Below are 14,065 nucleotides of genomic sequence, written 5' to 3' on the forward strand. Positions count from 1 at the left end.
CTCCAGGTCCAAGTAGTCAGCTTCACGGTAGTTCAGAAAATGCTATCAGAATTATCTTCATCATATATAAAAGGGAATTTCAGATAACTGGTGGTGCAGTATGGGGGTTAAACTTTCAAGCTCTGATATCAGACTGTGCAAGTGCAAATCTCAGCTCTGCTGATTACCTCCTACATGACCTTGAGCAAGTTCCTTACTGTCTCTAAGTCTCAGTTTCCTCACCTATAAAATGGGCAGAATAACATCACCTGGTTCATAGAGTTACTGTGATATTCAAAGGCAGTAATGTATGTGAACCGCCAACTAATGGCTAGAGCACCATAAATGTTTGCTATTACTATTATATGAGTTTTATTGACACCTAAGTAACTGCTCTTTTAAGTTAAAATGAGAGCAGATCTTTTCTCACTGGTATCCAAAATCCATCTAAATATTTCTTTCCACCTGAGGTCTTAGCTGGTTTTATTTTTATCCTCTTTTCAATGCCAATATGGGTGTCATAAAAGAGAACACTAGACACGCTCATAAAGCTTCCTTTATCACTAAACCTGACACAGAAGTCTCTGTCAAACCCTCACAACTGTCAAGCACTCATCTTTTATACTAGCTTTTTTCTCTTTTGAGTTACCTTTTTCTTGCCAGAGAGGTAACTTGCTATAGTTGAAATCATTCAGACTAACTCTGTAGCAGATAAAGCCATGGCTCTTTTCAATAATTCTTACAAGAAGACAATTGAAAGTACAAACAAAACCGGAGTCTACTTTTATTAAGCTGACACTTCAGGAAGAATACTAAATGAACATCAAACCCTATTCACCTTTTCTGCTTCCCTCATTCCAGAGAGCAACTGACACCTTGCCCTGACATTATAAGCTCTTTACTAGTTAGCCAAACACCTGGCAAGAGAACATCAATATTAATGATGCCAGGTTTAATAATCAGTATTTGCACTGCTGTTAAAGATATTTCAATATTATAATTGGGTGGTCCCTGCTCCTTTATACAAAAGCTAAATTTATTCTAGTGAGAAGCCTTAATTTTCTGACATATTTGAGATTTGTGTCCAATGTCAGGAGAAGCCTAGTTGAAACTGTAGAACCTATGTCGAGATATATTCGTTCCATACTGTTACTCAGCTTAAACCTTTAATTACATCATTGAAACTACTCTGCTAAGCTGTACCTATCTCCGTTCTGTAGATAATCTCTTTGCATTTTTTCTTCTTTAGTATGAAAAGATTATCTTTACGATCTTATCTGATTCTAATAATATATAATTCTAAGTACATCTTTCTGTCCCAATCATAGTCAGGCATAAATGCTAGAAAGAAGGAGTAAGGGGAATCAAAAGAAAGAAATGATAATGAATCCAATACCTCAGAAATAAAAGGCAGCACAGGACACTTCTATGAGCTATCTGAAAAAGGAGACTAAAAGACAGGTTTGGCACCATTTCCTTTTCATTACAGACCAAGGACAAGGACTATGACATCTTTTTGAATTTCACGAGTTTATAATTTATAGCTTCCCCATGATTGCTGTTGGAATGCCTATAAGCACCCTATAGTGATTTTCTCTAAAGCCCTTGAAAGGAAAAAATCTGTGTGTTGGTTGATGGTATGTGACGAGCTAGGGCCTGGGAGAGAATAAGTAGGAGATTATATCTGTTCTGCTGCAAATTACAAGACAGAAGATGCCACAGACTATGGCAGCTCTGTGGAGAGAGATCAGGCTGGTTTAGTCCTTTTAAGAATCTGCTTCCTACCAGGCAAAGCGCTCCAGTCTAAAGGCAAACAGACCAGCTCAGTAACACTGGGAATTGTGCAAAATAGTTCTCTGCTGGGCACCATTCACCTCCATGTTCCTAGCCCCATCTCAGCCTCTCTTTCATCCTTCCTTGTTCCAGCCCCTCCAGCCTGAGTCATTAAATACCTTCTTTTCTAGACAAAATTCACCTCCCTCTTCTCCTGATAATATAAGAAATATCTCCTTATCTGCTGATTCCCTGGAAACCATAGAGGGAAGGACAAAGACTGAAGAATTTCAGATCCCAGCTGTAGAAGTTAGTCAGAGCTTAGCTAGAAGGAGGCCCACTGGTTTATCTGACATTTCCACAGGAAAAAGAAACTCAGATGCAAACTGGATGGTTTGTCTATGTAACACCTGTCAGGTAGGTTTTTCCATATCCATATGATTGACCTTTAAGAACGATTATCTGGATGTTCAGCATCATAGTAATACGGCCATAGCACTGGAATTAAAAGCAAGATTCTATAGCTATACAGTCCAATAAGGAGGCCACTGTGGCTACTGGGTACTTGGGATGTGGCTGGTCCGAGCTGAGGTGTGCTATAAGTGTAAAATGCACACTCAATTTCAAAGAGTGTACAAAAAAGGAGAAAAAAACAATGTAAAGTATTTCATGAATAATTTTTATATTGAGTACATGTTGAAATGATAATATTTTGGATATACTGGGTTAAATAAAATATATTATTAAAAGTAATTTCACTTGTTTCTTTTTACTGTTTTAAACCTGCCTACTAGAAAATTTAAAATTATACACGTGGCTCTCATTCTATTGGACAGTACTGCTCTGGCTTCATACATAGCTCTACTATATACAAGCTGTGCATTCTTAGGCAAGTTAACTAATTTTCTCTTCTGTGAAATGGGAATAATAATTATTCCTGCTTCTTAGCATCCTTCTTTGTACCCCTGCATCAGCAAGTCAATGGATGTGAGCTATCCCGTGTAATAGGGTCTGACCTTGAGCAGGCAGCATTCTTCAGCCTCAGCAAACCCCAGAGAGAACTCAGCTGAGAGTCAAGCCACTGACACTCTCAGCACCTGGAATAATGAATGAGTGTCTCTCTGGGCAGTGCATTAAGACATCCACAACAGCTTCTGATTGCATAGTGGAGAATGTATGCTCAAAGCAGAGTTCTTCTGAAAAATAACTAGACAAAAAATGAGTTACTGATTTTTGTACTTGATAGAATGTACTTGATATGGCAGATAGGAAGTAGCCAATATATCCTGTAGCTGGATATAGACTAATTATTGAAAAAGACATATGAAAGACAGATAACAATACTAGAAAATACACATTAAGTGCCTAATGAATAACACAGACAATCCTTCAGAAGAGGTTGAAACCATGAGGACTGAGTAAATTGAAGGTTTGTAAGAGGTATTCCAAGTAGGAGAACAAAATGAGTAACATACAAAGATGTGAATCAAGGTTGCACGCTTTCAGGGCACAAAAAGACCAATTTGGTTGGAAAGAAGTTTCTTATAGGAAGATACAGAAAAACTAGAAACAATAGGAGGCAGACTGCAGTAGAACAGGAATGTCACTTTAAGATAGGGTTCTAGTGAGTTTGGGTGACAAGTGCACAAAAGTAATTTGGGAAGGTCAGTTTCGGCGGCCTATGCCAAAATACTATCTTTAACTCTTCTGAGACTCTATATCCTTTGCAAAACAATGCTGGTCTAATTATTTTTACCCTATATTCTCATGTGATACCTTTCCAGCTTTATTAATAATTGACCCTTCAATACATGAGAAGCTCTCTGGGAGAGGACTTTGCTTCAGAATATCACACATGAGTAATAATCAGAAAAATACATACTACTACTAATTACCATTTACTGTTGAGGAAGACAAGCTAACAGACCCTGTGTAGAAAGATTGGTGATATGTGACTAAGTATTGAATATTTAGTAGATACTTCTAAAGTTGCATTAAATTGTCCAAATATGACAGAAAGCATTAGGAAGTGGTGTAGGATCAATAAATAGTTAATAATATGGAATCAAAAGAAAAAGAAAGATTCTCCTTCTGAGCACTGAAAAGGAAGGTATAACTGAATGAAGCTGTGCTGCCTATGTGAATTATTTAATCTCTTTCTTTTTAACTTTAGAGAATAAAATCACAAACTTTAAATATCAAAAAAAAACATGCTTTGCTTACAATTATACAAACCCACACTCTTTCTCTCTTTGTCTGTGTTTTCTGTGTTTTGTGCTATTGATTTCCTCAGACTCAGATTAGTCCTAAAGAAGGATGGCAGGTATACAGCTCAGCACAGGATCCTGATGGACGATGCATTTGCACAGTGGTTGCTCCAGAACAAAACCTGTGCTCCCGGGATGCCAAAAGCAGGCAGCTTCGCCAGCTGCTGGAAAAGGTAGGTGTCCTTTGTCCCCTGTGAATATTTTTATTGAAATCTACCATTCTTTGAAAAGGAAATTATGGGAAGGCAGGTAATGGTGAGGAGGGTTCTTCCAATTTTTGTCCCCCTTCTCAAATAAATGCTTTCCCCTTCCTTGAAAGTAGTACCTCAAGATTCCTGCTCTGTTGTTCTATTTATATGACTTTTACTTGTCCCAATCTTGCCTTAAGACTGGCTTTCTGTCATATTTCTTAATATCTAGTCTCTCTCTCCTTAAGAAGAAAATAGTATGAAGTCTTATTCCAATGACAGAAATTTAGCCTCAACTTTCAGGATCACACTAGGCTCTTTGAGCTCATACTTTTCGAACTCATCAACAATCTTGCAGGGAAGTTAAAATAATGGCATACAATATGCAAGCTATCTGGACAGATAATGAATAATTCCAAGCATTTAACATCATTTTCTAAGTCATTCCTTTGAACATTAAGTTCTTCAATTTCATTCAATAGCATTCTCTCCATATAATTTACTTAAGCTGGATCCATAACAATCAAATGCAGAATGCCCTTGATTTATTCTCTTTCACAGATGAAAGTCATCTCATGAAAGGTTATTTATGTTTAGTTTAGGGAGGAAAAAAAAAAACAATGAATGGTTCTTTCAATTTTCCTCATTCACACTTTCACTGTGTTGGCCTCTGAATATAGTTGGACAGCTGGGGTGGCCAGAGCGATGGAAGGATGACAACATATTTGAATTTTAAATATCTTCAGGGATAATAAGATATATTAGGTAGTATATGTTTTTAGAGGATATCATGCTCAACAATCCACTCTGTGAAATATCCTTTCCATGATCATTTACACAATTATAGCACTGAATAGGAAGCTTCAACAGAAAATTAAGAGAAGCTAGAAAAATGAAAGCACTGAATTTGTTAATACAGACATCCCTAGTTTATGCAATTTTAAGTCTAGCTACAGTAACTCTCTTCCACTGCCATATAATTAAAATAACTTTCCTCAGTGTACATTACTTGGAAGTATATTGATGCCCTAAGATTTTAAGAAGACTTATTTTCACATTTTCATACAGAGATTAGTCTGTTTTTTCTGCCCTTATCCTTGGAGTCATCATCACCTATTTGCTTTCTCTTCTTAAGTCTCTTTCTTAAAAAGATCCAGTCTTCCCTGCTCCTTCAATATCTGTCCCCTAAACAAGAGCAAATGTAACTGTCATTCAAGTTAATGACCCCAGCTAACGTGCCTCTCAACTGTTAAAACTGTTCATGACATATGAACTATGATTATTCTTCTCTTCATAGCTTTTCTTTATATCTATGAAAAAGTTCAAACATATAGTTTAATATTATTTGGTTACTAGGGAAATTAATTATTTTGGTAAAAAGATTTAATCTTTTAAATCCAATTTTGCTTTTGTATTTCCTCTCAGATTACTAACTTTCTACTCCATCTTCTTTTCTACGCAAAAATATCTTCTTTCTACATCAACTATGATGAGAAACATTTTCTTAGACTCGATAATCTTATTTCTGTTACTATTTTCAGTACAGCATTGCATACACACACCCACACATAGACTTGGACATTTCTTCAAAAATCAGCTGAAAAATTCAAATAAACTATGAATGTCAGGAAGTGGATAATACTCTCTTCATGTCCAGAGGGAAATGTATTCCAGAGCTATGATAAAACCAGGAATTAGTAAAGGATGAATAAGGTCTGAAAAGTACAACTAAGGGGATTGATTGAAGCAATCATTGAAGTTTATATGACCATACCATCCAATAGGCAATTTGTTTACCATTTTAACGAAATTCTAGAAAATCACACCTTTAAAAATGCAGCGGCATAGCACAGGGAGATCAGCTCGGTGCATTGTGACCACCTAGAGGGGTGGGATAGGGAGGGTGGGAGGGAGACGCAAGAGGGAGGGATATGGGGATATATGCATACGTATAGCTGATTCACTTTGTTATACAGCAGCAACTAACACAACAATGTAAAGCAGTTATACTCCAATAAAGATGTTTAAAAAAATGCATCAATACCTAAATGACAGAAAACAAAATTTATTAACAAAATCAAGGTCACCACAGGTTAGATTAAGCAAATTCACCATTTGGTAGTGTTATGGAAACAGAGGAATAATAAATTGTGTGTACTATTTAGAGTGGCATGAAGGAAGTAAGTAGCACTGGTTTGCTGCACTGACCCAAAGAAAAAACATCTGAAAGCAGCATTCCTTATGCAGACTGAGCCAGTCCCTTGCTGGCTTCTCTATAGTTTTACAAATATCCAAGGTACCAGATGGCAAATAGGAGCCTGACCATTAAGCAGCCCATGTCATTATTAACCAAAGGATTGATTTAGTTTACAATAAGGGAATATTCTTACTGAGAATAATATTAATAACAATAGTTCCCATCTATTATATTTGTATCTGCTCCATTCAAACCTTATAGCAGAGGTTGTTGCCCTTCTAAGTTTACATAAAAGGAAACTGGTGTTTTTTGAGGCTAAAAAACTTATCAATGTCACTCAACCAGTAGACTGTGGAGCCATACCAGATCAACTTTGCATTTTCTCAACACCATGCCAGTGTCATTCAAAATGCCACTGGTGGTACCCACACTTATTTAACTGATGCTCTGTCAAATATTTTGAACAAGTATTTATACTACTGAATATTAGAAAAATTACAATTGGTTTCACAATACATCAGGTCTTAGTGTATACAAACTAAAAATTTTCACTTAAAAAAAAAATGCTTGTCTGTTAGCTATGCAGCATCTCTGTACAGGCCCACATTGTCTAGGTCAATATTTCCTAAACTGTGACTTTTGGAATAGGATGCTGATGACATCCTCCAATAAAATAATTTTAAGAAACACGGTACATGATACTTCACTCTTGAAGATTTCCGTCATACGGTTTAATACTAAAGGTTCTGTGAAGACCTACAATAAAGAAATCCCTGTTTATTTTTGTTAATCCCAACCCTATCCAAGCATACTGAACTGTAGGGCTTCTTTTTTTCAAGTAGCCTCCACACTAATTATAAATGAGAGTGAAAATCTAAGTTAGTTTGTGTTTAAGTTCAGAAATGCCTCAGACGTTTTATTTATACAAAGAACCAAGGTAAATAAAGAGTTCAAAACATTATCAGTGAAGAGTAACAATGAGCTTGCCACACTATGTAGACAGTCTACCCAGGGGCATGTGTAGACAGCTGAATAGCAGAACATCAGAGATAAGCAGACTAAAAGAGGAATGAGTCTCCTTCCCACAAGTGTAATCATGGGGATCCAATCTCAAGTATCACCAGGAAACTGATTCTCAGTGGGTCTCCATAACCAGTGGGAAACTAAACAGTCCTAGGTACAGCCAGCAGGAAAAGCAAAAGGCAGCCCAGAACCATCCTCCCCATTTAGACAGCTCCATCTCTAGCCATCACCCCAAATGTAGCTCTTATAATTATACATGATTCTGCTTGAAGGTCACAATCAAGTCTCAGCAAAAATTCTCTCAGTGCATTTTCGCATAACACAAATAAAGTTGAAAATTAAATTGATAGGGTAAGTTAGAGGCAAAATAAGAGAGGCTGTTTTAACTTTATCCAGGATATCTCACTTGCCTATCATTTTCTAATTGTATGGATTCTGCCTAAGTACACAGAATTCCTAGGAAAATATTGGACATGCCAGAGATGCGGGTTTTCATAGACAAATGCCATATTTAAATGTGTAAATAGTTTCTTTAACACAAATGGCTTTTCTTTATTCATGCTTAACCATAATGGAGTTGAAAATTATTTTGAAAGCATTGCATTCATCCAAGATGCAGTTACCATGCTTTCAATGTTGCCTCAGTAATTCTGTGCTGCATCAAAGTTTTTTTTTAAATGAAGCTTTCTGAATGTATGAATGATAGTAAATTAAGAAATATTTGAGGGTCATGTAATACTACAGACAAACCAGTGACAGGAGAAAGATACTTTTGTTAAAATATTAAAATACTTGTTACATATTACTACTGTTGGAAGCCTAAGATAATTTTACCCAATAAATATTTGAGCAATTATTCTGCGCCTAGTTCTGTGTAAGGTCATGGGAATAAAAGGTATGAATAAGACACAGATTCTAACCTTAATGAGTTTACAGAAGGGCAGCCACTTTTCTGTTTCCCATTCACACACATTACACAATTAGATTTAATATAAGCTAGACTGTAGTATGTCCCGAAAAGACAGGGTTTATAAAGGACAGGACTATGGATCAAGACAGCAGAAAAAGAAACAGAAAAATATGACCTTCTCTGACAAAAAAAAAAAAAAACAAAAACAAGTGGAGGAACTGAGGCAAGCCAAGGCAGCAGAATTCACTGCCTTTTTTGAATGTTCCAATGCTGAGGAATATACTGACAACGGGCTCTTTAAAGCTAGCTGGTCCACTAAGCTTTGTGACTTACCTGATGACAGAAATTGTCTCTGAACAAATCCCTTCCTTATTTGTAACTCACAAGGTTTTACAATGAAAATAACTTTTTTATGTGTTACATAAATAATACTTGTTTATTTTAAAATACACGGAATAACGCATAAAAATATATGAAATGAGGTAAAACTCATCTGAAATCCCATTTTTTGAGCCCATGCTTTCATGTATTCATTTATGAATATAAAATATAATTCTATGCAAATGAATTTATATACAATATTTACCAGGGACCTCTTTCTACAATATTTATTTTGTTACTTCTCCTCTCACCCACACCTTACCACCCCCCACCAGAAAACTAATTTTAATCACCTAATATGTATTCTTCTAATCCTTCCACATCTTTCTCCATGTTTTTTGCTTATATACTGCTTTCTTTTACATATGTGTGCTCAAGTGTGTGTGTGTGTGTGTGTGTGTGTATACGTGTGAGACATAGTGAGAGAAAGAGAGAGGGTGGGAGAGAGGTGAATTTTATTTAGAATAAAAGGATTCAAATTATATTAAGATCTTTACATTTGCTTTTCTCACTTACTTTTCTCATGGATATTCCTCCATGTTAAGCAATGTTTCTTAAAATGTATAAACATAAGAATCACTTAGGGAATCTTGATAAAATGAAGAGTCTGCCTCAGTAGCTCTGGGTTGGGCCCCAAGATTCTGCATTTCTGACAGGCTCACAGGTGATGCCAAGTTGTTGCTCTGTAGACAATACTGTGAGTACCAAAGTATAGAGCTCTATTGTATCCTTTAAATTAGTCATATTCTATTCCTCAACTCATTTAATAGCTCTCCTCCTATTAGAGGCTTTCACTTTGTTTTCCAGATTCTGCTGCCATAAGAATTAAGAGTAGTCTTTCTTTCCTCATTTCTACATGCTTTATAGGTCACCTATTTCCCACTTCTAAATAGCCTGGGGCTCAATGAACTTGGGATGGTGCCATCACCTTAACATATATTTATTGCCTATCTACCAAACACTTAATGCAGTGGCCAATTTCCAAGTCTCTTAAACAGTATGGTCTCTGAGTTAGGAGGTGTCCCAACGCTACCACCATTCATCTTGCTCAGTTCAGCCTCACCCCTGGGAGTACTTCAGATGCAGCTTGAAGTAACTGTACTGAAATGAATGCATGCTAGATCTGCTGGACACTTCACCACCATCCACAATTGCTAAGCATCCCAGACCCTGAAGAAGTCAGAGTCAGTACTTAAAGAAACAACTTATCTTAACATTTAACAGATTGAGCCATGATAAGCTTACTAAGCCCTGGAATGAATATTCTATTTTTTAAATTTATTTTTCTGATATATCAAAATCTTATTAATATTTAGTCATTTCTAATGCTAGAACGTCCATTTTATTATTTCCTGCCTAGGCACAGTTTTCTTTTGCTAAATTATTTGAATGTTTATCATGAAGAATTAGCCTTCTGAAAGTATGTCCTGTGGAAATGAAATTATGGATTTGGCACTTCCAGTTTTTAATGTTAATGTCATTTTTGCTACTTCAGTAGTGACTGTATATACCTGTAAAAAGACAATAATGCCAATGTTCTTGTTTAACAGGTTCAAAACATGTCTCAGTCTATTGAAGTCTTAAACTTGAGAACTCAGAGAGATTTCCAATATGTTCTAAAAATGGAAACCCAAATGAAAGGGCTGAAGGCCAAGTTTCGGCAGATTGAAGATGACCGGAAGACACTAATGACCAAGCATTTTCAAGTAAGTTTGACTTCAGCAATCTTGTCAGTCCAAATGAGACACTGAGTATGATGGACAGCCACCATGGCACTCAGCTAGAAATAACTGTACATCAGCCCATATATGCAAGGTTCAAAATTCACTGGGGACATCAATCATCTCTCCACTGAAACTGACCATTAGCTGGTAGGAATGCATAGAAGACTTGCTATAAAAAGAGCTTTACCCTCCTAGAGCTAGGCAGAGATTCTGGATAGATTTAAAGGCATTTCAATATGTATGACAATGGTCAATCTAGGAAAATTAATAATTAAATTTATCAAAGATTTTCTGATGATTTTATGCCTTGCTAATATGAGGAGAAATACAGAGAATATGAATTATTAAAAGAGGCAATAATACCACTATTAACAGCACATAAACAAGGGTTGTTTCACAATTTGATACAAAAAGTATTTATTTATTTTATTTTGTTTATTTATTTATTTATTTTTTGGCCGCGTTGGGTCTTCGTGGCTGCGTGCGGGCTCTCTCTAGTTGCAGCGAGCGGGGGCTACTCTTCGTTGAGGTGCGCGGGCTTCTCTTGTTGTGGAGCACAGGCTCTAGGAGCGCAGGCTTCAGTAGTTGTGGCACATGGGCTCATTAGTTGTGGTGCATGGGCTTAGTTGCTCCGCGGCATGTGGGATTTTCCGAGACCACGGCTCAAACCCGTGTCCCCTGCATTGGCAGGCGGATTCTTAACCACTGCGCAACCAGGGAAGTCCCACAAAAAAGTATTTTTTTAGACTTTAAGCTGTTTATTGGTAATTATCTAGAAACACTGAAAATAGAGAAACAATGCTTTTAAGCATGCTATGTGGATTTTTATTAACTATGTATGACACTGTCATAGATTAAAATTAAATCTATGATAATGCCATTTGAGCTTCTATTAAAAAGAAATAGTCTGCCTTACAAAGGCATAGCACATAGTTTATAAAACATATTGTGATTTTACAAGCATAATAGCCTCTGCTTTCCCTGCCAGTTAGGAAGTGAGATACACTGCTAATGGTGAGGGAGTGGGCCTAAATCCGAGTTCTTGGTCAAACATTAGAAGTGCTTTTCATACAAATTTATGATTGGCAGGGAGCTAGTCAGGGACATGAAACAGGGTCTCTGCATGACACAGTTTAATATGGCAGAAATTAGCATGCTTTTGTAATTTTCTTCAGTGGTGCTCAGGAGCCTGAGTAGAAAGGTATAAAAAACAATCTTGGGCTTCCCTGGTGGCGCAGTGGTTGAGAGTCTGTCTGCCAATGCAGGGGACACGGGTTCGAGCCCTGGTCTGGGAAGATCCCACATGCCACGGAGCAACTGGGCCCGTGAGCCACAATTACTGAGCCTGAGCATCTGGAGCCTGTGCTCCGCAACAAGAGAGGCCGCGATGGTGAGAGGCCCGCGCACCGCGATGAAGAGTGGTCCCCACTTGCTGCAACTAGAGAAAGCCCTCGCACAGAAACGAAGACTCAACACAGTCATAAATAAATAAATAAATAAATAAATAAATAAATAAATAAATAAATAAAAGAACGTGAATTTCTTTTAAAAAAAAAAAAAAAAATCTTGCACTGAACCAGTTTTAAAGTTTTCCCAGAAAGGTAAAACAGAAGGACAAGAGGGTAAGAAAGTTCAGGGTATTGACAAGAGAGGGGGCTAAAGTGATGAATCATGAGATTAAATTGAAGAGAGAAGTAAGCAAAGCCAGAAGGTTAAGAAATGATAACAAATTAGAGCAAGGCCTAGAAGATAAAAATAAATTTAAAGATTATTGGAAATAAGAGAATGAGTAAACTAGAAGAATAGAGAAATTATGGGGGAATGGTAAACACAGAAGAGTATAAGGCTGAAAAGCAAGTAAATTAATTTTAACCAATATTTATTGAGCATATACTGTGTACAAGGCAGTGTTGGGCCCTCTGCTGGGTATATAATACATAATCTCTCTTCTATGAAAGACAACTAACAGACAGGCAGGTAAAATTTAACAGTAAAAAGAGGCATAAACATCAAAATGGCACAAAGGGAAGAATTATTAACTTTTCTTAGTTTTGTTTAGAGAAGTTCAGGGGAAGAGCTACAAGACTTGGCAATATTCAAGAAAACGGTTTTGGACTAGTGCCCACTTTCCTCCCCAGAAAATACTAAATTACAGAGGAGATCAAGAAAACCAAAAGATGTTCAATGTCAATTTTCAATATTCAGGGTTAGGGTGTAGACGATAGAGCAATACCGTGAGCCTGATGCGATGCTAAGGCTATCAACAAAGCAGGAATGATCAGCCGGTACTTACGGCACATAGGGAGCATTCCCAGAAAGGAAGGGGGACAGAAGGAGAGAAGCTCGGGATTTCCGGCTCAGAGTGAAAATCATTCAAGCTCAGATGGACAATACAGAACTCTGTGACGCCAAGGGACAACTTGCAAGTACCAGGGCTGGCAGAGTTGGTGACAAATGATGACACGTGTGCATCTATGGGAACTTATGGGAGAAGAGAGGAGACAAAGAAACAAAAAGATACAAGTTTGCCTAGCAGAAGCCAAGCCACCAATAAGAAAACTTAATTTTTAGGCAGCTCCATAGAACATGATGATTTTGATTTTCCTAGTTCATGTAATCCACGTGGATACTGAACTTGTATGTCAAACTCCAAATAGCAATAATGATAATAACATCATTTTCTTGAAGAATTACACATATTCAACACATAGTTCCAAGCACTTTAAATATACTATATATTAACTAATCTAATCCTCACAACAATCCTATAAGGTAGACACTGTGTTTATTCCCATCATTCACATGAAGAAACTGATGTACAAAGAAATTACGCAATTCGTCCAGGATCGTATATCTAATATGTATCAGAACTACAAAGTCCAGCTCCCGAGTTAAGCCTCCTAATACCAATGCTATATTACCTCTCCAAGTAGACTATAGCTCTCTGAATTAAATTTAATAATAATAATTAAATGCTCAAGATATGCTTGTTAAATGTATTTATTCACCAAGTCCTATCATGAGTCAGATTTTGCTCTAGCTGCTGAGGTGCCATATATGAGAAGAAGAAATGGAACATTCCAAAAGTAAGTTTAACATTGAAGAATACTTTTAAATTGGAAGAAAATCCTCCTCTGGCACACCCTTTTCAGCTTATCAAAAAATCTAAGTAGGTTGTGTCTTCTATATTCTTTATGATAAAAAAGCTTGTTCTAGTTATCATACTTGAGACTATCATTCTTATATGAAGAAATCTTGGTTGGGTAAGATAGTCTAGGTATACACTTTGCTATAAGAGCAACATAGTAGAAAATGAAATTCTAGAAAGGATAAGTAAGCACAGATCTGTGTTATTCTACTTTAATCTTTTAAGTATTTGATATGTACATCAGTTGGACTTTCTATTGCTCTCTGACAAGTGTCCAGAGTTAGAATCGACTGCCAATAATTGAATTATAAATTTTTGAAAAGACCCCAAAATTCATATATATATACACACACACACACACACACACACACACACACACACACACACACACACACATACATATATATAATTTTTAGCTCAGGGGAAATAAAATGCCACCAAAATTGTGACACTGAATTACTCTCTTTTCAATATT

At 36.6% G+C, this 14,065-nt stretch overlaps 1 protein-coding gene across 2 annotated transcripts in view; it reads left to right on the forward strand.

Annotated features, from left to right (window-relative positions):
- Positions 1–14,065, forward strand: part of OLFM3 (olfactomedin 3) — a 201,742-nt gene that overhangs the window by 148,838 nt on the left and 38,839 nt on the right. For both annotated transcript variants that reach the window (XM_082452554.1, XM_082452555.1), the window contains exons 2-3: positions 4,046–4,192; positions 10,269–10,424. In XM_082452554.1, coding sequence (XP_082308680.1) covers positions 4,046–4,192; positions 10,269–10,424 — 303 coding nt within the window. The remainder of the gene's footprint in view (positions 1–4,045; positions 4,193–10,268; positions 10,425–14,065) is intronic.

Source organism: Balaenoptera physalus (genome assembly GCF_965194825.1).
Source record: "Balaenoptera physalus genome assembly, chromosome: 1".
NCBI classification, from domain to species: Eukaryota; Metazoa; Chordata; class Mammalia; order Artiodactyla; family Balaenopteridae; genus Balaenoptera; species Balaenoptera physalus.